Here is a 25286-nt window from a genome sequence, read left to right as displayed (position 1 = left end):
ATTGCTCCTTTTACTTCAATAATGAATTGACTATTCTTGATTCATCACCACGATATGACAATGTTGTATACTATCTTCTGTTTCTTCCATAAGTTTTATTTGGTACATATATTTTTTTATTTTCATTCATTCATTCATTCTTTTTTTTTTTTTATAAACCAGCATATTCTATGAATGGATACGATTTAGTTTTAGATGTGATTTAGATTTGATTTATTTTTTATCTCTTTTACTCCAATTAATTTTATTTATTCCTTAGGAGTTTATAATTGTTCTGTTAGTCCTCCTGTTTTAACATTTAAATTTTATATGTATATAGAAAGTATTATCAATTGATACCTTTCATTCAGTTTTTCCACTTGCACGTATTTTTCCCATTTGCAGGGAAATAATATAGCCCCGATCGGGACTACAGGTAAATACTCTTTGGTGTCAAGTTACAAAATAGTCAGGGTGTGGACTTGGAGCTCTTTACTATGGAATACATAAGAATAAAAAGATAAACAAAAAGCTCCGACAAAATGGCTGCAGTAACTGGAGACTAACAGCAACTTGCTCGTCCTATTCTCTGTGCGCGTCTCGCGAGCGCTGCCAGTACGGTGCGTGGTGACGTCAAGCGCTTCCTGGCCCTTGTGCGCGGTGGTTGCAGGGAAGCGGCTTGGCGGCCCGGTGCGTGTGGCATTAACAGCCGGTGTGTGAGGCGCAGCGTGTTCCGAGTCTCCTCCGGGATCATGGCGAGCGCAGCAGCCGCGGGAGTGGTCGGGGTGACCAGTGGATCCAGCCGCAAGCGGCTCATGAGAGAGGAAGATATGACGAAGGTGGAGTTCGAGACCAGCGAGGAGGTGGATGTGACTCCCACCTTCGACACGATGGGGCTGCGGGAGGACCTGCTCAGAGGCATCTATGCGTACGGTGAGGCTGGGCGGTATAATGCTGAGGCGCTCTGTCCCCGCATGCTGCGACTTGTAGTTCCCCAGCAGGTGGAGGATTGAAGGGACCAGTCCCGGGGATTATAGTCACACTGCTCAGTACGAGCAATGGGAGCTCAGATACGTCTGCTCTCAGTCTGGGCAGTGATCTCATTATACTGCATACACAGCTGTACTGATAAGCCCAGAGCCGATATTGGCCACTTTACTGCCGTCTCATTGCAGCCAATCTCACCAACAAGCATGGCGGCAGTGGTGTATCTATAATGGGTCCACTGTGTGCGGGTCCAGGGGGACACCGCACACCCTGCGCCATATTATTTGAAACTTACCTGTCCGTGGTCAGGAGTCAGCGCCTCTCAGAACACTGGAGAATGGCCGCTGCTGCCATTTTTCCCGTGTTCTGCGCATGCACAGTAGACTCCGGGCACACTCTAGTGTCCGCAGTCTACTAAGGCTCCTGTGGCTGGCCAGCCGCATCAGTCTGCTGCCGGTCACCGGGGAGGGAGGAGGGGGCCCTGCAGAGGGAGTGCACACGGGCCCCCTCCTCTCATAAGATGCTCCTGCATGGTGGACACCCCCCTTCTTGCCATGGTGCATGGGGATATACAGTGTGCAGTCTATGCCATGGGCTGCCAATGTAGCCACAATTGTCAGATAATGGGTGTTTGGAGGGAATCTGTATGACATTCCGCCGGACGCCCCCCCCCCCCCACCTCCCTTAGGGGTGCCTAACCCTCCTGGGGCGGTGCCTAACCTTCCTGGGGTGGTGCCTAACCTTAAGTCCCCCTGGGAACCAGCCCCTAAACATAACCCTCCGCCCCCCCGCAGCTGTTTGCTCCCGACGCCCGTCTTCGTTCAGGGCGTCGGGTTTTCGGCGAGTGGATAATGATAGGTGGCGGGATTTCAACGCCAATCATTAGTCCCATGCCAGGATTTGACAGTTGGGAAACCAGTAGTCGGCATTTCGCCCTCCGGCTTCCTGACCGTATACCGTTTGGAGTGCTGTTCCCCATGCCTGAACTTGTGGCAAGTTATGGCTGCAATACGTTATTGTGTTGGAATATTAAGTATTAATGGGCACAGAGACTGGTGAGTTATGGAGGGAGAGAAAGTACTGGATAAAATGTGGACAGTCTCATTGCATTCCCTTCCCCCATCCATCCCCAATTCAATCAGTCCAAAGCTGGATGCACACTACACAATATATCACACAATCTTGGTACATTCAAAGGGTTGGATACAGGATGCCGGCACTCGGGATCTAGGCGTTCAGAATCCCAACGCCGGCATCTTGACAGGGTTAAAATACTGACAATGGCCGGTTAGAACCCTTACCCAACCCCTAAACCCCCTAGTGCCTAACCCCAGCTTTACTACTTTGTCATGATGCCGACGCTGGGATTGTGACCGTTGTATAGTGTGAGCACCCAAATCTGTCGTTTACACACATTGTTTGTGGAATAGTCCCATCAGATGATCTGCACGTCAGATGGTACGATTCTATGAATGGCACTTTGTTGCTGCACAAAGCATGAAACTATATATTGTGTCGTCGTACAGCAGATCGTGTAGTGTCGCTGGGTCACACAATTTCTCAGGTGTACCTAGCTTTAAATATATTCCACTCCAACTGCTCCACTTATTCTGCAAATCCCTACACTACTTCCCCTTTGTCCTAGTGCTGAGAAATTGGCAATGTACAATGCAATGATCAAGACAAGCAAATTACATACAAATACATTAAATAGAAAGTAAAAATGAACCTGCCCAAATGAGTTTACAATCCAAGCAGTATCCTACAGAATCTAATTACCCTACCCACAAATACATCAACATTTTCCCTTCATACATATCAAACAAAATCATGAAATAGTCTCTCACACCTTGTTATTTATCTACCTCTGACCTGAACTTCACCCCCAGTTACCACTTCTACTAAAATTGGTCAGTCCCATTCAGTCTACACACTTATCAGATTCCCTATAACACTTGACCTGTCTCTCCCCCAATATTAGCTCTTTAAATTCTTTTTGAAAACCTACCTCTCAGTGCTGCACTGCTACTAATTATACTACTCACATTGCTGGACCAGTTGGAGGATCAAAGATTGACAGTAAAAGGTCGACCGGTACAAAAGGTCGACATGGATTAGGTCAGGCATGTCAAACTCATCCCAAATTGGGCCAAATAATCAAGGTCTAAAGGGGCCTATCCATTAGACGACTTTTTGAACGATCCGACCAAAACCAGGAGGTTTTGGTCGAAACGTTCAGAAAGTCGTGTAATGGATAGCCGGCAAGTACCAGCAATGCGCGTGCACGCTGGGTCCTTGCCGACCCAGACTATCTGTGGAACATGCTGGTCAACCTGACTACGATCGTCAGGTTCCACATGTTCTCAGATAGGAGGTCGGTCTCCCTGCACTGAATGACGTTCAGTGAACACCGTTCAGTGCGGGCACGGCGACCTGAAGGACTGAACTCTAGACGTTCAGTTTTTCAGGTCGCCTAATGGATAGGCCCCTTCAGTTTGTGTGGGCCAAAAGAAAGTCTTATATGCAATTTGTAAGGCTTTCATTAGGAAAAAACAACAATAGTCATTAAAAGGTCAGGGTTTAAAACATTTTATTATTGCGAAGGCCACCACATCGCTATTTCTTGATGCCACCCGGCTGGAAATTTTTTCTGCGGAGAACACTGGATATAACTATTAAACCTGAACCAAGATTAAAGTCTGTCAATCTGGACCTAGCATGAGATTTGTTCTCCCCTATATAATAATACCACCACATTCAGTGTGAGCTGTGGTGTTCCCCCTCTTATATCACTGTACAGTCCCCTCTCCCCTATATGATAACAATATCACATATCCGTATGAGCTGAGAGCTGTGTGTTCCCCCTCATGTATCTGGAGAGAAGGGGGGGCTGGAAGAGTCACATGTTCCATGTTAGAGAGAAACCACCATATAGGTAAGCCTTATGTGGAACATGTGCCTTCCAGCCCTCTGTCCCTCCAAACCATGGCCCCTGTTTCCACACTTGCTCCCACCTCCAATTCACCTTCTTAATCAAACACAGCGGCAGGCGGCACACACTGCACACACTGATGGAGCGGGTGTCTTCAGTGCTCCTGAGCAGGCGGGGGGCAGAATTGGAACAGCAAAGGCAGCGGCATGCGCAGAGGACATTTTCCCCGTCTCTACCATAGTGCGCATGTGTAGAACAGTGAATGCTGCCCGGTTGGAGCTGTGCTCTGTTCGCGGCAGCTGGCCAGCAGGTACTCCCCCCGGCAGGCCAAATTGCACTTTTACTAGAATAGTTAAAGCATGATGTAAAAGTATGCAATAGGGGCCACATGCGGGTCGTGAGTTTGACACGTCTGGGTTAGGTGTACAAAAGGTCAACACACTTTAGTTTGTGTTTTAGGGACCGGCGCAGGTTCTAGGAGGGGGATGGTTAGGGTTAGGCACTTACCGTAGGCTCTGGCACAGGCTCTAGAAGGGATGGTTAGGCATTTACCCCGATGGGTATGGTTAGGCACTAAGAGGGACGGTTAGGATTAGTCACCAAGGGGAGCGTTAGGGTAAGAAAAAGTGTCAACCATTCCCATGGCGACCTTTTGACACTGTCAACCTTTTGTACCTGTCTACCATCTGGTGTCAACCTATTGCTTGTCGACCTTTTTACTGTTGATCTATTAATTTACACCCACTGTACCTGTATCCACTCTAAGCCATGTTTAACCACCTCGTCTCGGCTCTTCCCCTTTCCTACTTAAACATAAGCTCTTATTAGCGGAGTCTTTCCTACCCCTTGTCTTCAGATGTTTTTATTTTATTTACATTGTACTGTATCTATCTAATGTATGCATTGTGTCCCCCTCTTTGCGGCACTGGGGGATCTTACAATACACTACTATGCTTTGTGTAAAAATACAAAGCGTAAATCGCATGTCCATACTGGTTTATTTTTTATAAATGCCTAAATAATTGTTGGGTATTTCTTGTGGTTTTGGTAATGGTGCGTAAACACGGGCCGATTTCAATGGACGATTTGAACGATAACTATATCGTTCAGATCGTTACATTTTTTTTTTGTGCCTTCCAACCCTCAAAAGACCAGCGATGCGCGGGCACGTATGGGCGATAACGATATCGTCCATTGGCCGTACATGCAGGCCACCCTGGACGATATCGTCCAGATTACATAGGGTCGTTGGTGGTGTGCTGGATGAACGATATCGATCATCCAGCACACCGGGAAGGTGCAAGGAGATCAGTCAGCGACATTGTTATCGCTGACTGCTCCTATTGTGTGTACGCACCATAAGTGCCTGTAAGGACTATTTTGCGTGTGTTGGTTTAGCAGATGTACTGACAGACTAACTTTTATTTGCTTTCAGGATTTGAGAAACCATCTGCTATTCAACAGAGGGCCATCAAACAGATAATCAAAGGAAGAGATGTAATCGCGCAGTAAGTGTCAGACCTCTCTGGAGTGTTGGACCAATCTCAGACATACACAGCCATCTTCTTGCAACGTTAATTGCTACCAGTGATGCCAAAAAGCAGCAGATTCTTTCCATCCTAGTCCCACATACTGTATGTCTGAATTGGTGACTGCGGTCTTGTCTTGACCCAAGAGCTAAGCTACAGGTTCAAAATATGTGATCAGCTTAATGATAACTGTAGTATAATAATGATTGAATCATTGATCTATGCAGCATAATCTAGCTATAAGTAAATATTTAGGAAGATAGAAATGGGATTGGTGCCACAAAGGTGTGTTCGAATCTGTTACCTAAGGAGAAAAGGGTCTCCCAACAAGACCCTAGGGCTAGCCTGTAAAAGGAAAAGTACTCTTTGGTGCTGATATAAACACTTGTATTTAGAAATCCATTAGAGCTACTGTCTGACACTGTAATTCTGTTTGGGATAATACCTCTGGTTCCCATGAATGTAAGTCGTCTATACGAATTGTGTCTTTGACACTATGGGGTCGATCCTATTAGCCGCGATGATCTCGCCGGCGCGAGTCATTGCGGCAATGGCCGCTCTTTACGGCAGCCTGGATTCGCAGAATTTTGTTCGCAGCTACATAGGGCTGCGAGCAAAATTGTGCAAATTCGTGCTCAGAGCGGGCCGCGAAGTGTACGAGGTGCCGATCCGTTGCCAGCGTTTTAACGCCGTTGCAACAGCGACTTGCACCCTTTGCGACAAATTGGATTGACCCCTATGATACTCAAAAGGCCAAATACCGTACTCATATAGTGACTACATAAATCAATCCAAACTGCAAGTAAAAATGAAAAAGTGTATATTGCGATATTTGTACTCTTAACTCTATGACAATCTGTTTCTAATTGCTTGAGACTATGTATAAATAGTTTTAGTGTTCACCTGCTGATATAGAGCTGGATATAACCTTTTAAATCTCTCAGATATGTCAAACACTTAAAGGGTCTTTTAGAATACTTTGAATAAAAAGTGTCCATCGGTACATACTAAAATAACACTCCTTTTTAAAAATGTGGAATTCAGTATATTGTATTATAGTGAGTGCATGTTAGTGTTAAAGTGTTTTTCTATTTGTCCTATGCATATTTATGAACAAGCTCTCAGGAAAGTAGTGTTACTGTGAAGTGCTGTTTGAGAAGAGACATTTGATGGTGTAATGGTTCTTTTTTTCCATAATGACGATTCTAGATTAGTTACTCAGCAGAATTTTACTGCAAAGTTTTGTCCAAAAACAAACCCACAATGGCAATAATGAAGTTACTGTGTGTATCTTTTTGTTGTAACTACTTTATTTTGATCAGTCTTTCACGGGTAGGGTGCTCATTTTTAAGTTGGTGTTTTTTTTCCTGTTTATAATGTTAAATATGCCCCCTTTCTACTTTTCAGATCACAGTCTGGTACAGGCAAAACCGCAACATTTTGTGTGTCCGTTCTCCAGTGTTTGGATATTCAGGTAATTTATAGCATAAAATAGAGTTCATTCATCATGTTCTAGGTTTGAAAGTAAATATGCTAATGTCATTAAAGTGCTGTTTTGTTAGATAACAATGAAAAATGACACCCAAAAAGGAGAGGGAGTGGAGTTTGAACACTTCATTCACCTAGAGCAGGGGTCCTCAAGGCACACTAACAGTCCAGGTTTTAAGGAGAGCCATATTTGAGCACAGGTGTTTTAATTAGTACCTCAGTTATTTTGATTTAAACATCTGTGCTCAACCATGGATATCACTAAAACCTGGACTGTTAGCGTTCCTTGAGGGCTGAGGTTGGGAAACACTGACCTAGAGGAATGAATAAAACTATTCACATTTAACGCCAAGTTAGTGAAAGGAAAATATCAAAGTTCAGCAGTCACAAAACATTAGTACAGGCTGTTATTCCTTCGGGCAGTGGCCTTTTCAAAGCACAAGTTGTCAGGGGCTCATCTGTATGTAAAATATAATGAAGTAGTCCATATGGTGAGGTATGTATGCCTGTATGTAGTCTTCTCACTGCATGTTATAGATGTAAATGTAGTGTGATGATGTGGGGTAATTAGCTCGGTAGATGGCTGTCAGTGGTGCAGAATTATAGGCCACACATGGCATTCCAGTAAATAAATTAAAATGGTGCTTTACTTCTACCATGGGAATTTGGAAACAAAATTAACAGAAATAATAAACAAACCTAGCCCTCACTCAGGGCACTAGCTCACTTCTTGAGTCCTCTCTATAAAAGCAGCTAATCTGCACGAAAGTCTCTGTCTTGGAGATTGGTGGTCCTTCCTGCCACATGCAGGACTGGACACTGGCCTAGTATAGCTTTCACAGCTTGTTTGCTGCCACCTCTCACAAGGACAGTGTCAGAGGTATAGGGATCTCCCTGCCACCTTGCAGGTATGAATCCTGACCACCTGGCCTACTTCACTCTGACGGCAGCCCCACCTGGACTGTTCGATTGTGTCCACCAGCAGCCTCACCTGGACTCTGGTCATATGGCAGCCCATTAGGCATGTTCCCACAATCCTATTCTTCTCTGTGTGGACGGATCTCTCCTGCTCCACACAGAATCTGCTGCTCCCCAGCGCCACAGTAGTCAGATGGGGGTTGGTAATCTACAGTATAAGGAGCAGTGACAAATTTTGTCATTCATCTCCCTAGAGGTTCTCAAACTGTCCTCACTGCCCCACACAGGTCATCTAACTGGAGCATAGGTGTATTCATTACTCACTGACACATTTTAAAAGATCCACAGGTGGAGATAAATATTTCACTTGTGACTCTGTGGAGAGACCTGGGAAACATGCACTGTTTGGGGTCCTGAGGACTGAGTTTGAGAACCTGTGCCCTATATCTATGATCAGTTGTTCACCATGAGAATAATACATGCATGTAGAAGAAGCTTAACTGCAATATAAAACCTAAACTGAAAGCGGGGCAGTGTAATACGTATTGTATGAACAGAATTTTCACAAAGGTGAATAAAAAAAGTTTACATTAATGTACCTTAAAACTGGATATGAGGGTTCAAATCAATTAAATGCGATAATTTCACACCAGCAAGTAAGTGTGGCTATATGCCACATCTACAGTAGCTTCAGTCTTGTGGATTTTTGTTTGCAGGGCTGCATACAAACATCAGCTAACCTGGAGTGAGATTGGGCCACAAGGGGGGGCGACTTCTGCTTCCATGGAATCTGTATGAGATGCCGGCTCTCCCCCGTTTGGTACATTAACCCCCCCCCTCTTTAGTTTGGACTCGTGGCTGAGCTAAAGCAAATCATAACCAACCACCTACGTGTTTCGTTGTATAGAGTTTGTTACGAGTGGGGCACTAGTGATTTTCTGCATCTCTGGGGGGGAGGAATTATATATATATATATATATGACACCTCAGTTTTTAAAAGCAAGTTAGATACTAATGTATAGAAGATTGAGGTGACAATCCTTCACCAATCACGCTTTTTTCAATTGTCTGCAGGTAATATCATAGTGCTAGATAATACTATCCCCTTTTCCTTTATCTTCTATTTATCAATTCAATGAGCATAACCAGATGGTATTGGTTTCCAGGTCCGTGAAACCCAGGCATTGATTTTGGCACCGACCAGAGAATTGGCAGGACAGATTCAGAAGGTAAGACAACATGGCTTCTCACTTACCTGTATAGTGTATAGACTTGTACATTCACCTCATAAGGTATTCCGATCATTTTACCGTCAAAATGTTTTCTATGTTATAGGTGCTTCTTGCTTTGGGTGACTATATGAATGTGCAGTGTCACGCATGTATTGGAGGAACCAATGTAGGAGAAGACATCCGAAAATTGGATTATGGACAGCATGTTGTCGCTGGCACCCCAGGACGTGTCTTTGGTGAGCATTAACTTATAGGCTGAATTGTGACGCTTGGTACTGGGAGAGTTCAGACTTCAATAACCAATAAATACATGAAAGGTTTGTCTGTGTTCAATTTTCTGATTGTTTCTTGTATTACGCACAGATATGATTCGCCGCAGAAGCTTAAGGACACGTGCCATTAAAATGCTGGTTTTGGATGAAGCTGATGAGATGCTTAACAAAGGTTTGTGTGTCAGACAATAGCTTAGACCAGGGGTCAGGAAACTTTTTTTTTTTTTTTTTACCCCAAAATATATTTAGATACGCTGACGTTACCCCCTTGATTTGAAAGGAAGGAAATCATATAGTAGTGCCCCCATATAATGCACCTGTAGTAGTGCTCCCATATAATGCCCCTGTAGTGCTGCTTGTACAAAAAAAACCACTTACCTGCATCCACCACCCTCCTCTCCGCCCGGCTGCTCCACGGAGCTATGGGAGAGACGTCATGACGCATGGAGAGAGCCGGAAGTTGGAGTTCAGAAGAGAACTCCAGCCTCCGGCTAACGCGGCGCTGCAGGGAAGGAGCCGGGCGCCTGCTGGTAAAATATCTCAGCGGGCGTCTGGCTTAGGGCCTCCCTGTGGCACAGCCGGGCATGCATATGAATCATTCTATATTATAGAACTATTCATATGCATGCCCGGCTGTCCGTCCATTACCCCCAGGAATTAAATTTTTACCCCATGTGTTCCCCCGACCAATGGCTAAGACTCTTAAATGAATAGCACAGGTTATAATTATTTTTGGTTTTTGTTCCTCTCCCCTACTTGAAGTGGACATTGTATAATGGCATTTTTTTCTTTTCCTTCTTATGCTATGATCGGGAAGATTCAGCACACTCCTGATATACAGTGCCAATGACATTTGCGAGGAGGCTGATCAGTTGTATATTGGATACATTCCTATACATTAAAGATGTGTAGAGTTTTAAAGGACCAGTAAACCTAAATATTACTTTTTAACCCCTTACACACTGACCTCATTACTAGTGAAACCTCATTTCTCTGCTACCAGCTATCACGATATTTGGCATATCCGTTGTGTGCTTGCTCACTGACTCTCAATTGCTTGTCCCTTTACCTGTCTAACTGTCTAAAGGGATAGGTAAGTCATGCAGAGATGTAATAGCTGGTGAATGTTGCATAGTGAAGGGGTTGAAATAAAAATTATTTTATTTGTTTAGTGGTCTATTAAGGAAATGTTACATGATTTCAGGCTTTTGAAGCTAGTGAGCCCTTTATGTAAATGAGTTTGTTTTGGTAGCTTTGCGTTTGTCAGAACAGAATGGGTTACTGTTATCGCATAAAAAGGTCTTCGTGATTTTTTTTTTTAATTAGTGCTCACCAAAATATAGGGGTAGGAAGACCATAAGCAGGGACATTACGTGTAAATCAATTTAATGGAATAAAAATAGTCTGGGAAGTGCCTTACAATACTTGCTAATAATTGTGTTGTGTGCTGGTGTTTTGAACTCTCTACCTCTGACAATTTAAATTTTAGGTTTCAAGGAACAGATTTATGATGTGTACAGATATCTGCCTCCTGCAACACAGGTTTGCCTGATCAGTGCCACATTGCCTCATGAGATCCTGGAAATGACCAATAAGTTTATGACCGATCCCATCCGTATCCTGGTGAAACGGTAATTACTTCAATTAGCCGCAGTCATCTGTATTTGTTCCCAAATTGATTTTTTATTTTATGTTCTGCTTTGTTTGATACATCATCAAGCATTTCATTTAATATTGCTTTTCAAGCCCTATGGTGTAAAGCAGTGGTATATCCTATACAGCCTGTAATAATATGGTACTGCTTATTATACAGCTGTTTAATGTCCTGGTACCTTCATTTCCTTCCAGTGATGAGCTGACGTTGGAAGGCATTAAGCAGTTTTTCGTGGCAGTTGAGCGAGAAGAATGGAAGTTTGACACATTATGCGATTTGTATGATACCCTCACCATTACACAGGCTGTGATCTTCTGCAACACCAAAAGAAAGGTATACTGCGCTTATTTTGTCACCAAATTGTTCTTCACAGTTTTGTACATTATTATTAATGCCAACTTACATTCCTGCAAAACAAGCATCACAGGTCGCAGTCTAGGGTAACCATCACCACTGGTGGTCACAATGTTCCCTGACATCGGCCAGCTGAGCAAGCCTCAGCTGGACGATGGCTGGCTCCTAGCTTCTTGCGAGGCCAGGACGTCACAGACCCTGGTTCTGCACTCCCAGAATATGGTGTCACACGTCCCTATTTCCAGGAACGCAGGCCTCCACCTCCCCAAAAACGCTTCTGCTTGTCAATCAGACAGAGGCTTGGGGGAGTTCCGTGCGATCTCGCAGGACCCGTTCGGCACATGCACAGAACACTAAACATCGGAGATATGCGCTAACCATCGGGTTAGGGTACAACTCTGAATCGGGCCCCATGTCTTTTCACCCTGTAAATGGCATCAAATGAGATTGACTTTTCTGTATTTTTTACTGTTATGTTTATTGGGGATTAATGAATGAGAAAAAGCGCTTACCGTAATATTGTCACTAACAATCATTAGAGTATATTTTTAATATTAATGCTTAAGTACATATGTAAGCAATATAAAATAATGCTCTTTACAAAAAAAAAAATCTTATTGAATCAAAAAAAATATAAAATTGTAATCTAAGTGATGAGTCGGCAAGTACCAAATTGGACTTCTGAAGCCGTGTTGTATAACATTGAGTTCTAACCATTCTCTTATGCATTTGTACATAGGTGGACTGGCTGACGGAGAAAATGAGGGAAGCAAACTTCACGGTGTCTTCAATGCACGGTGACATGCCGCAGAAAGAGAGAGAGTCCATTATGAAAGAATTCAGATCAGGAGCTAGGTATGCATTTATAACAAGAGATATGGTAAGAACTTACCTTTGTTATCTCTGTTTCTACGAAGTCCATAGGGTCCACAGGGTTGACCTTAGGGTATAGCTGGATCTGGATCCATGGGCACCACGCAGTTAAAGCTTTAGCTGCTCCCAGGATGCACTTGGGTCCGTCCTCCTCTATACCCCGGCCACAGCACCTCAGTTGGTAAGCAGCCAAGGCCGGAGGAGGAGACTAAACAGAGAGAAGGAAGACTGGAACACACAAGAAACCATACTCACAGAAATGGGAGACGGAAAACCGGTGACCAGCCACACAGCCCATTTGAAGCCAGGTGCGTCAGGGCGGGCGCCCTGTGGACCCTATGGACTTCGTAGAAACAGAGATAACAAAGGTAAGTTCTTACCATATCTCTTGTTTTCTACTTCAGGGTCCATAGGGGGTCCACAGGGTTGACCTTGGGGATGTCCCAAAGCAGTACAACTAAGGGCGGGGACGCTCCTGTGCTGAAAGGAGTACCCGGCGCCCAAAGGATGCATCCTGAGAGGCAAAGGTGTCAAACGCATAGAACCTCAAAAACGTTTGAATTGAAGACCAAGTGGCCGCCTTACACAGCTGAACAGCAGAAGCGCCACGTCTAGCAGCCCAAGAGGGACCCACAGAACGAGTGGAATGAGCCTTAACAGAGGCTGGCACAGGTAAGCCCTCCTGTGCATAAGCCTCACAAATAACGGAACGAAGCCAACGGGCTAACGTTTGTTTGTTGGCAGGCCAACCCCTCTTGTGAAAACCAAAGAGGATAAACAAGGAATCAGACTTCCTAACCGAAGCCGTCCGGTCTACATAAATTCTAAGCGCCCGGACCACATCTAAGGAAGTCTCACCAGCTGAAAGATCAGGGGACTGAAAAGCTGGCACAACAAGTTCCTGATTAATATGGAACTTCGAGACCACTTTGGGCAAAAACTCAGGACGAGTGCGGAGCACCGCTCTGTCCTGGTGAAAAATCAGGAAAGGAGGGCGACAGGAAAGCGCCCCCAATTCAGACACCCTCCTGGCCGAAGCAATTGCCAGGAGAAAAACCGTCTTAAATGTCAGCCACTTGAGCTCCACCGCCTCAAGAGGCTCAAACGGAGGACCCTGCAGGACCCGTAGCACCACCGCCAAGTCCCAAGGAGCCACAGGAGGCACAAAGGGAGGCTGGATCCTGAGAACACCTTGGAAAAAGGTGTGAACTGTAGTATTGCAATCCGCCGTTGAAACCACACGGACAAGGCGGACACATGAACCTTCAGAGATGCAAGGCGTAAGCCGAGATCCAATCCTGACTGAAGAAATTCCAAGATCCTAGAAACTCGGAACACCTAAGGATCATAAAGTCTGGACTCACACCACTGAAAGTAAGTGTTCCACACTCTGTGATAAATCCGTGCTGAAGCAGGCTTGCGTGCCCTGAGCATGGTACCAATAACCGAACTGGAGAAGCCCCGAGACCTCAAGACGGCTGTCTCAAGAGCCACGCCGTCAAAGACAGCAGACCCAGATCCGGGTAAAGGCAGGGCCCCTGAGACAACAGGTCCCGACGTTGAGGAAGAAGGTACGGAGCGTCGATGGAGAGGCTCCTGAGATCGGAGTACCAAGGACGTCTGGGCCACGCCGGAGCTACCAGCACGAGCATGCCGCCGTCCTGCTTGAATTTCCGCAGAACCCGAGGAAGCAGGGATATCGGAGGAAACAGATACGCCAGGTGAAACGTCCATGTCACCGACAGCGCGTCCACCAGACTTGCACCTGCGTCTCTTGTCCTTGACCCGTAAACGGGCAACTTGTGATTGTGACGGGAGGCCATCAAGTCCAGCTCCGGCAGTCCCCACCTGTCCACGAGTAGCTGAAACACCTCTGGGTGAAGCGACCATTCCCCGGGATGCACGTTGTGACGGCTGAGGAAGTCCGCCTCCCAATTGAGGACTCCGGGGATGAAGACCGCCGAGATCGCTGGAATGTGACCCTCCGCCCAAGACAGGATACGAGACACCTCCGACATCGCTGCCTGACTGCGAGTTCCGCCTTGGTGATTGATATACGCCACCGTGGTGGCGTTGTCGGACTGCACCTGTACCGCCCTTCCGTGAAGAGCGAGGCCGGACGACTGCAGGGCCCTGTATACTGCCCGCAGTTCCAGGATGTTGATGGGGAGAAGTGCTTCTTCCGCTGACCAACGACCCTGAAGCGACAAAGAGCCGGTCACTGCCCCCCAACCCCGGAGACTGGCATCCGTCGTGAGCAGGACCCAGTCCGGGATCCAAAATGGGCGCCCCTCGACCAGATGAGCTGTCTGAAGCCACCAAGCCAAAGATAGCCGAACGTCCGGAGACAACACCAGCACCTGAGAGCGGATCCGGTGAGGTAACCCGTTCCATTCTGATAGAATCAGCCCCTGCAGGGGCCGGGAATGGAACTGGGCAAATTCCACCATGTCGAATGTCGACACCATGGACCCCAGAACTCTCAAAGTCGAATGAACCGACAGGCGGCAACGGCTCAGGCAACTGCGTATCCGCAGCTGTAGGGAGGCGACCTTCTCCGGAGTCAGGAAGATCCTTTGCTGACGCGAATCCAGCAGGGCTCCCAAATGAACCATCCGCTGTGATGGAATCAGAGAGGACTTTTTCCAATTTATCAACCACCCGTGTGCTTGCAGGCAAGCGATCGTCAGGTGGAGATGTTGAAGCAGTACCTCCGGGGAGCTCGCCAGCAACAGGAGGTCGTCCAGGTACGGCAGCAGCTGTACATTCTGGTTCCGAAGATGTGCGGCCATGACCGCCATAATCTTCGTGAACACCCTCGGTGCCGTGGAGAGACCAAAGGGTAGCGCCCGGAACTGATAGTGGTGTTGAAGGATAGCGAACCTCAGATACCGCTGGTGTGAAGATGCTATCGGAACATGGAGGTAGGCGTCCTGGATGTCCAGGGACACCATGTAATCCCCCGGTTCCATCGCCAGAATGATGGAACGTAACGTTTCCATCCTGAACTTGGGAACTCTGAGGAATTTGTTCAGAGACTTCAAGTTGAGGATAGGGCGATGAGAACCATTGGGTTTCTGCACCAGAAACAGAGACGAATAATACCCCGTCCCTCGTTGTGATAGAGGAACGGGAACAATGACCCCTGCTTTCAGCAAGGACTCTATAGCCTCCTGAACCTGTAACGCCTTGGTCTTGTCCTGAGAAGGACTTGTGCAGAAAAACTGGTGGGGTGGTCTGTGCCGAAAAGACAGGGCGTACCCCTGGGAGACCACTTCTCGAACCCAGGCATCCGTGGTGGTATTGTGCCAGCACTGGGCAAATAGAAGAAGTCGGCCTCCCACTCTGAGGTCCCCCAGAGGGAGGCCCGTCCCATCAGGCCGCAGGTTTATCTTCCTGCTTGGAAGAAGGGCACCGAGCACTCCAGGCTTGCTTCTTGGGTTTAGAGGCCGTCTTACTCGCAGACTGTCTCGGGAAGGACTGACCTTTCGCCTTACCCTGAACCCGAAAGGAATGAAAAGCCGAACTCCGAACTTTAGCAGGCAGTGCCGCCGAAGGGAGGAAGGCCGACTTGGATTTAGCCAGGGTGTCCACTATTTTGTCCAAGTCCGGACCAAATAGTAATTCCCCATTGAAAGGTAAGGCCTCCAGACCTTTCTTTGAATCAGAGTCCGCTCTCCAGGACCGCAACCATAAGGATCGGCGGGCAGACACCGCTGCAGCCGATACCCGCGAGGTCAGCAGACTAGCATCTAAAGAAGCTTCTCCAATGTAAGAAGCAGCGTCCCTCATTTGTCCCAACAACGCCCGCTGGACATCCGGAGCGTCGTCCGGGAAGGTATCTTCCAATGCATTGGCCCACCCCTCAATGGCCTTGGCCACCCAGGAAATGGCCATGGACGGTCGGGCCACCGCCCCGGAGAGGGAGTAAATAGACTTTAAGAAAGTCTCAACTTTCCTGTCCGTGGGATCCTTCAGCGAGGATATCGACGGTAATGGTAAGGTGGCGCCCCGAGTTAAACGGGTGACATGGGAATCCACCGCCGGTGGAGTTTCCCATTTTTTACAATGTGCCTCAGGGAAGGGGTAATTAGAAGCCAACCGCTTCTGAGGAAGGAATCTCTTACTGGGCGCCTGCCAAGCTACCGCCATATGATCCGTCAACTGATCCGACAGGGGAAACACCGCAGAAGCCACCTTAGTTTTTTTTGAAACTAGGAAACTTCGACTTAGGAAGCGGTGCCTCATCCTCTATAAGAAGAATAGCTTGCACCGCCCTAACTAGTGCTCGCACATTAATGGACGACTTGGTATCCATTTCCTGGACCGAGGCGTCCGAGTCAGTGTCATCAGGGACCTCCCCATCATCTGAGGAACCCTCTGAGTCCGATACCTGAGCAGCCCGTGTCATGAGTGGGCGTTTTGAAATCCTAGAAGGCATGTCAGTCTGCAACATTGACTGAAAAGCCGAGGAAGCGGCCGCCAAATTTTGCACAGAGTTGGAGAGCACATCCACCCAGGGTGGAGGAGTCACCATAGGGGCCTGAAAAGGTACCACAGGCTGCTGCGGCACAGGGGAAGCCTGTATATACATAGGCAACCCCGCATAGGGACCCACCGACTGAGACCCAGGAGGACTCCGCAATAACTGCGGGACACCCGGGGAATGGGGGATGGTCGGCTGGGGCAACGCCCTAGTAGGGAGAGCAGTCGGGACCGACAGACGGTCCGCAATAGACACCAGCACTTGAGAAAACATCGCCCACGGTGGTTCCTGCGCCAGAGAAGGTCTGGATGGGCCAGGAGCCACCTGGCATCGACTACACAGGCCATCCTGTGACAAATCCTCCCTATCTACTCCTGCAGAACAGCGTCCGCAGGAGGCCAACACCGGAGCCACTGAGCGCTCAACCTCCTCGTCTGACATGACATAGAATATATTCTATCTGGCACCAGGGTAGAAGTAAAACGCACTCACCGGTGTGCTGAACAACAGCCCACAATATGGCACTGAGTAGCACACAACTGTATGTGACGGACCTCACAAATACGTGATCTATATAAGTGAGGTCAGTAGAAACGCCCCTCCCCCACACACCTGTAGGACTTGTAGGAGAAGTAAAGGGATAGGTATAAGCTGACAGTAAGTAGAAAATAAGCACAGACAGGCAGCACTAGCAAAAGTCACATACCATGCAGGAAGATATACTCACTGCACCTTTCCACTACAATCAACCTGCCCAGATTCAGTGTCTGGGAGGGCTATAGTGCTGTGTACGCTGTCCTTAATCAGGGGAGAGGTACACAGGGGGACCGGTCCGCGTGCTCCCTGAAGATCTGCGCTGCCACTGTGAGAAAATGGCTGCTGGAGACCTCAGAGGAGGAGTGGCCGAGGAATCTGCAGCTCAGCGACGCCAGACTCCGTGTTGAAAGGCGCGCTGAGCTGAGGGGAGGAGCCGCTGACAGGGAAGGCTTCCTCCCCTGGCTAGCATATTAACCCCAGGGCTGCAGGCTTCCCGCTTGCCATATATCCCTGGTGGTCTAGTGGTCCCACGGGTTATTCCTCCTCAGAGGGGGAGCCCGCCGCCACCGCTAGCGGCCCCCGGTCTGTCCCCTAGGACCGGGGGCAAAGGACTGCATGTGCAGGCAAAATCCGCGAGCCGCCGCTAATCGGCGACTCGCGGCTTACCTTGTCCCCGGCGACTCCGGCAGCAGTCCAGGGAGGAACCCAGAGTCCGGCTAGTACGGACTCTGGCCTCCCGCCGCGATCCCCAGTGCAGTACTGGCGTCGCGGCGCCAGCGGGGAAGGAGAGCGGCAGCGTGGGCGTCTGCATAGACAGCCCGTCGCTGCCACACTAGAGCCTCTGTTGTAAAATAAAAATCTAACAGGCTTTTTTTTTTTTTTTAAATAAAAATAGAAAGCTTTTTGGGGGCTGCTCCTGCAGCCCCCCTGCGCAGGTGACCCGACTCCGGCCGGGCACCAACTCAAACTGAGGTGCTGTGGCCGGGGGCGGGGTATAGAGGAGGACGGACCCAAGTGCATCCTGGGAGCAGCTAAAGCTTTAACTGCGTGGTGCCCATGGATCCAGATCCAGCTATACCCCAAGGTCAACCCTGTGGACCCCCTATGGACCCTGAAGTAGAAATACACATACATCTATAGTGTTATGGCTTGTTCAAACACTGTGGGTTTAATGTACTTTTGGACTGGACTTGCTACTCGATCCAAGGGTTAAGTGCCCGCAGTAGTAGTAGCATCATCATCATTTCCAGATCGGGTGAGGTTCAGTCCCTAAGGCTAAGATGCTGTATAATTTTGAACTTTTAGCTTTTAATAAGGCTAAACCCATGCAAAGTAATGGGCATGCTACCCGAATGGCAGATTGGGCTCCCAAAAGCCCAACGTTTCACGCATTTGTTTGTTACCTCAGGTGGGTGCGAGCAGAAATAATGGGTGTCCGCGGCAATTGTATCCATTAATAAATGAATAGCTCCTGTCACATTAGATGGGAGCTGTGGGCAGCGTGATGCAACTGAATTCCCACTTAATGTAGTATGAAATAGTAGTGGATGGGACTATTCCCAGTGGTTTTCCGATGCATTTCTAACATGTATGATTTCCCCGACTCTTAGAGACCTTTATCAGAGATCACGGTTTATTTATTTGGACCAAATTGGCTAACATTGGCTGTGGTATTGCAGTGTGTCCTGTATTTCAAGATATGAAAAGCATGGATCACTTTCCCTGCGAAGCACATATATAAATCCCTCAGTGGTTCCCACCTTGCAATCACAAAGGACTGACCTTTCATTTTTCTCTCTACAGCCGAGTACTTATCTCAACTGATGTGTGGGCCAGAGGTCTGGATGTTCCACAGGTTTCCCTAATTATTAACTATGACCTTCCCAACAACAGAGAATTGTACATCCACAGGTATGTTGATCCCCATATAATCATTATCGAAACTAGGGTAACAGATTGTTTATGACAACTTGTATTTTTTTCCTTACATAGAATTGGCCGTTCAGGGCGTTATGGAAGAAAAGGTGTGGCTATTAACTTTGTAAAGAATGATGACATTCGTATCTTGCGAGATATTGAGCAGTACTACTCTACTCAGATTGATGAAATGCCAATGAATGGTAAGTACCTTGTAAATGCCAATATGTAATTGGGCTTTCCCAGCCACTCTCGCCATGTTGTGTCAATCAACTTGATGCATGAATATTTAACACTTTCTGGTTTATTTTTTTTATATATGTATAAAGGGGGAGAATGACCAATTGTCCATTTAACTGGCCTGTGTATAGACTTTTATTAATGTGCGTGTGAGAACCAGACACCAGGGTTAGGCTAAAGTGTAGAGATCTGGAATATGTCACTTTACAATAAAGGTATAAAAAAAGAGTAAAAACCATGAAAATAGTGAAAACTGTGTTCCTCTGACCATAGTGTAGGGGATATGTCTAAGAGAACAAGATATGTATAGTGTAGTATGTTTACCTTACCAATAGACTGATTGCATTCTCTCCGTATGTGTATACTGGAGAAATATAAAAACATTGCTCATCTGTCCATAGTATCATAGGCTTCTCTATGGTCCTGATCATTCATGGATATTCCTCCATTGAATATATGAGAGTAAGATGTTCATGCAGTGATCACATTTATAACCATATCTCAGAGGCATGCCAGAACAAAATGGAAAACCATGCCCATATGGTAAAGTGCTGGATTCCTTGGTGGTTTTAAATTGGAGTATTAGGCCAGAGATATCAAAAGGAAATGTACATCTAACATAATTGTCCTGGTTTCCCAAATGTCTACCTCAAATAGTTCTCCCAAAGAATGAGAGGTATTTAGTCGAGTGTGTTCATACAGTCACCATGTTACCAATTGTAGCTCAGAATGAGTTTCTTAAATACACTTAAAATATACTCATCAGAATGATTTTATAAGACTCCAAAATATCTTTCCCAAAAAGGTACATCTGTCAATATTCAGTAAGATTGCCAGCGTGTCTCAATGTAAATGTAATAAGAAAATGATGTCCTATTTTTAACAACTCATAAAAATGCAATAAAATACCCGTACCTAGTGGGTTAAACCTTAGGCTTACCTGTGGTTCTGAACATCCCATCAAAGAAATCACTTATGACCTGCAAAACCAAATCCAAGACTGAGTCCAGAATTGTCTCTGGTGGGGCTCATTGAGTTTCATCTGCCACAGACTTCCTCAAGGTAAATAGCATCTGGAAAACCTGTTCCATTCCTAGATACAAGAAGCCATGTTTCAAACAAAAAATATATAATGGGAGCGCTTTTACACGGATGCTGGTTTGAGTCCTAATACACTTTTAGACAAAATTTTATTAAAACATATTTTTTGCAGTACTATGGTACGCAGATGGAAATATATATAAGACCTATGGCCACAATTTATTCATATATTGCAAGGATCCAACTAAAAACATATACAGAAATAAAAAATATATTCTAAAATATGAATAAAAAACTTATTAAATATATAACCTAACCTGGTCTTTGTAGCAGCTGTTTAGCAGCAAAGCATAGAATGTTAGAATTCAATCACAGCCAGTGTTGGTGCAGATGGAGGGATTAGTGGCATAAGCAAGTAAAAGGTTGTCACTGCAGAATCTGGCAAGTCTCAAATAAGATGCATTCCCATCCAGCCACTTCCTTTTACAGTTCAATAGAACCTATATGATATTGGTTCTACCCTCAGTAGGGGAGGATGTTTAAATACCTTGGCTGTGCAATGTATTGCAGTTGCTGTGCACTGTGTTATGTAGTCCCACTGTATACACAGCACGGTCCGGAGATGCTTAGGTCCTAAGGCAGAGGGACCTCCACTCCTAATCCACGGCACTCCTGGCCGATCACGATGCTGTTAGTCAGGGGAGGCTGGCAATCACGTGATGCGTTACTTCCGGTTTCAGTCCTATCATGGTCCAGGGGTCTGACAGGCAAAAGTAGCTCTCACCTTTACTGTGACAGGCACAGTAACAAAGATCCCCTACCTTGTCCTTAAGAGACAGGGTGTGGTTTGGACAGCAGGAACATTGTAGAGGGTGCAGACATGCACGGTGTCTCAGCATACTTTGCTGGGCACAATTATATCTATGTCCAGCTAGCAAGTGGTCAATATTTGCAAGAGTCTTTAAAAGTAATTTAATTTAAAATTGTTAATCTCGAGTTCAAATCAGTATAAGGAAATTGAAGATTGTAATTACTGTGGAGTATTGCACTGCCCCCAACCTAGCTATTTTATTAGTGCCACCCGGCTGGCAACATATTTTCTAGGAGCAAAACTATCTGCTTTCCATGGTATTCTATAACCACTTCTGCCGTCAAGGTCGATTTACATAGGTGTAAAAAAAAAAAAAAAAAAGTCAGGCCTTACAAACTGCACAAGCATGATCTAAAAGATTCCAGTCTGAGAGAAGGGTGCACCAATTAATTTGTCTCGTAGATGTTTAGGTGGTTTCACAAGTGTAAGTAGACTGTTCACAAACACAGTGGAAGCAGCCATTTTGTGGGTAGATGTAATTATCAGTCTGTTCACTAGAAACTACAGGTAGTGGACAACATCAATATAAAGTCACGTAATTGTGTTTTGTGCCACTGGGCTGCCCGTATGGGCCTATATGTGCCATAGCAGTGAGTTTACCAACATGTGTAGGAAGGATGCAGCACTATTCTTTCCCAAGAACGTATGTTCTGTACGGATCTCAACTTAGACACTGTCACTTATGAAACAGCAAGTTCAGCTGTTTTGGTCACAAACTCCTGACAAACGTGTCTCTGTAAAGTAACTGATGTCTCCGTACAGCTATATCCATAGTTACAGGCAACCGAGGTTCTCCAGGCTTTTTATTTGTGTGGCCTCGACCATACTAAGATGTTTGTTAATTAACACTTGAGACTCGCTACATGGAGCACTTGTTTTCAATATGTTTGGTGATCCACACTTTTATGGATCACCAAGTGAAGTTTATCCTCTACCTGTAGTTTCTACCCCTCCACCATCACTCGTTCTTTATTAAAGCTTTATTGGTAAAATAAAATGCAGTTTCACATTATATGTTCATGAATTTTATATTTTCTTTCTTCTATAGTTGCGGATTTGATTTGAAGACTGGATATTATATATAGAGGGACTGTATGGCGCTATCAACCTTTACGTTTTATTGAGTCTGATTTTTCATTTGCTAAGCAAGTTTTAATATTGTCTTTTCTTTAGTACATGAGGCAAGCTGTTGTAAACCACTGTAAATACTACATTTGCTGAATTTTCAATAAAAGAAACAAAAAACCCATTATTTTGTATCCGTATCCTGTTTACATTGAGCAACTAGATTTAAACTACAATTTGAACCAGGAGTTTATAGACCTGCTTTGATCCTAAAATATATTGTAAAGATAAATTGAGTGTCCTCTCCGACGCCGACTTCTGATCCGGTGACTGCTGCAGCCTCTCCCAAACCTCAACGCTCTCAACCTCCTTCACCGGACTGGACCAGGGTGTCCCATCACCATGTTAAGGACGGTGACCCCACTTGAACTGTTCGGTCACTCCCTGATGTTTATTCTCTTTGTTGGAAGCTTTAAACCCTATTATAATGTTCTTTTTGAAGTTTGCTAGGAGGAACCATCCTTCCCTCTTGGTTCTTTGCGACATATATAGTTATTATTTTCATGAATATGACGATGATTAGATAGTATTTCTCTCTGTCCCTTGTCTTTCCCATTCTCCCCCCTCCCTCCCCCCCCCCCTTTTTGTTTGTTTTGTTTCTATATATTGACACAGGTTTATGATCCCTGTACTACAGGGATTTTTGTTTGATTTGGTTATAGCCGATCTTGTATTTAAGGGTCCAGGCAGTCCTGATTCTATTGGACGGTCATTCCACTACCCCCCATGCTCCCTTTAATATATTTGAATAATGTTATGCTGATTGATATTATTGCGGTCCTAGTTTGGGACCCAACTTACCAGGGTTGTTACCCAAATGTGTTCTGTTTCTTTTTTTCGTGTGCTTTTCTTTCTCTGTGGCTCTATTATGCTTTTCTTCCCCATTTCTTTCCTTTCTGTCCCCAAGGGTGGCTCTACTTGGGCCAAATTTTTGAATTATTATATTTGTGTGTTATGTCTGTAGTACTTCTCTATATATTTTTCCATGTCTCTTAAATTGTTATCCATTAATGTAAACGGTTTTAACTCTCCTAAGAAATGTACCGTTTTCTTGGGGGCTTGCAGGAGGGAGAAAGCCGATGATGCATTTGTACAAGAGACTCATCTTACGGGCCCGCATTCCCAGCTTCGAGGTAGGTGGTTTGCCCAGACCTTCTTTGCTTCAGCGAATTGTAAAAAGCGTGGGGTAGCCATTTTAATTAGGCGTAATATCCCTTTTGTCCACATTAAAACTGTGACAGACCCAGAGGGTCGATTTCTTATAGTGATCGGTACCTTCCATACTGAGATTTTCACTCTGGTGTCAGTGTACGCACCTAATCAAGACCAGCCCCAATTTTTTGATTCTTTGTTCAGGCGTATCAGCAGAGTTGCGCAGGGCCATATTATTTTGTGTGGGGATTTCAATACCATTATTGACCCCCTGTTAGATAGATCTAACACACCTTCACACTCCTCCGGGATGTCTCTTCCTAGAGCTTCTCGTACTCTCCTGGCTTCCCTTAAACACTATGGCCTTTGTGATTCCTGGCGTCTTAAACATCCTCACATTAAGGACTTTACTCATTTTTCAGCTCCACACCAACATTATTCCAGGATAGATATGATCCACATTTTCTCCGCTATCACCTCTCTGGTTACGGAAGCAGGTATTTCCCCCTTTACATGGACAGATCATGCAGGTGTCTATATTCTTTTAGATGTACAGCGTTCTCCTTGTGGGAAGCGTAACTGGCGTCTTGATGACTCCCTTTTACAACATCCCTCCGCTCTGCTAGAAATAAAATTGGCGGTGACCCGCTACTTTGAGGAGAATACCTCTCCTGATATTTCCTCTAGTATCCTCTGGGAAGCCCATAAGGCTACGATACGGGGTTTTCTCATTTCTAAAACCTCAGCGGTTAGGAAAGCGGCTGCACAGGAAATCCATTCCCTTGAGTCACAAATTTCAGTGCTATTGATTCAACATAAGGCATCCCCTAGCGTCTCTGTGCTAACCCAAATTGAGAAACTACGAGGTCAGCTTAATGCCCTTCTGTCTCGCCGCGCTGCGCTTATCTTGCAAAAACTTTGTCAACGCTTTTATGATCTGACAAAATCGATTCTTTATTAGCCAATAAACTGCGTTGCAGACAAGCATCAGGTGCGATAGACAAATTACACTCTCCGTCCTCTGGTTCACTTACCTATGACCCTGCAGTTATGGCTGAGGAATTTCGGACCTTTTATAGTTCCCTTTATAATTTATCAGACTCTTCCTACCCCACTTCTGCTGGAGTCGAGGGGGTGCGCTCATATTTGTCCTCTACTTCTCTACCCAGTCTCTGAGAATCCCAATTATCTACTCTCAATGACCGTATTTCAGATGAAGAGACAATAGCTGCTATTAGATCAATGCGTTCCTCTGCCGCCCCGGGCCCCGATGGGTTTACAGCCCAATATTATAAACTGTTTACAAAAGAACTTGCCCCACATCTTACATCTTTATTTAATGATATCTTGGAAGGCGCTTCTTTTGTTCCTGATACAACTCGGGCCGACATTGTGGTGATTCCTAAACCTGATCGTGATCCTACTCATTGTATTAACTATAGACCGATTTCATTATTAAACGTCGACCTGAAAATTTATGCTAAAATCCTAGCGACTCTGTTAGCTCCTTTTGCTTTCTTATTTGATACATCCGGATCAGGTTGGGTTTATACCTGGACGTCAGGCATCGGACAACACCAGACGCGCCATTGATCTGAAACATTCCATTCATAAAAGGAAACTTCCTTCCCTGATTTTAGCTCTAGACGCGGAGAAAGCTTTCGACTGTATTTCCTGGCCCTTCATATTTGCTGTCCTA

The 25286-nt window shown here is 45.7% G+C and overlaps 1 protein-coding gene across 1 annotated transcript; it reads left to right on the top strand.

Moving 5' to 3' along the window:
• Positions 1-571: 571 nt before the first annotated feature.
• EIF4A3 (eukaryotic translation initiation factor 4A3) lies at positions 572-22559 on the top strand. The gene is made up of 12 exons (XM_088477370.1): positions 572-912; positions 5334-5406; positions 6835-6901; positions 9000-9062; positions 9169-9301; positions 9429-9509; positions 10827-10968; positions 11186-11324; positions 12085-12200; positions 19045-19152; positions 19234-19361; positions 22359-22559. Exons 1-12 carry the CDS (start codon positions 732-734, stop codon positions 22373-22375), a joined length of 1248 nt encoding a protein of 415 aa, XP_088333496.1. The 5' UTR covers positions 572-731; the 3' UTR covers positions 22376-22559.
• The last annotated feature ends 2727 nt before the right edge of the window (positions 22560-25286 follow it).

Source organism: Taudactylus pleione, unplaced genomic scaffold (assembly GCF_031769625.1).
Source record: "Taudactylus pleione unplaced genomic scaffold, aTauple2 ptg000201l, whole genome shotgun sequence".
In the NCBI taxonomy this organism is placed as follows: domain Eukaryota; kingdom Metazoa; phylum Chordata; class Amphibia; order Anura; family Myobatrachidae; genus Taudactylus; species Taudactylus pleione.
The sequence above is the reverse complement of the archived record's forward strand: the minus strand, read 5'-3'. Positions and strand labels throughout refer to the sequence as shown.

Excerpts from the sequence above, each read along its gene's own strand:
- EIF4A3 (XM_088477370.1), top strand. The coding sequence starts at position 732 with ATGGCGAGCGCAGCAGCCGCGGGAGTGGTCGGGGTGACCAGTGGATCC. Across the intron at positions 9,063-9,168 it reads TGGCAGGACAGATTCAGAAG|GTGCTTCTTGCTTTGGGTGA; the intron begins GTAAGACAACAT and ends TCTATGTTATAG. Across the intron at positions 10,969-11,185 it reads ATCCGTATCCTGGTGAAACG|TGATGAGCTGACGTTGGAAG; the intron begins GTAATTACTTCA and ends ATTTCCTTCCAG.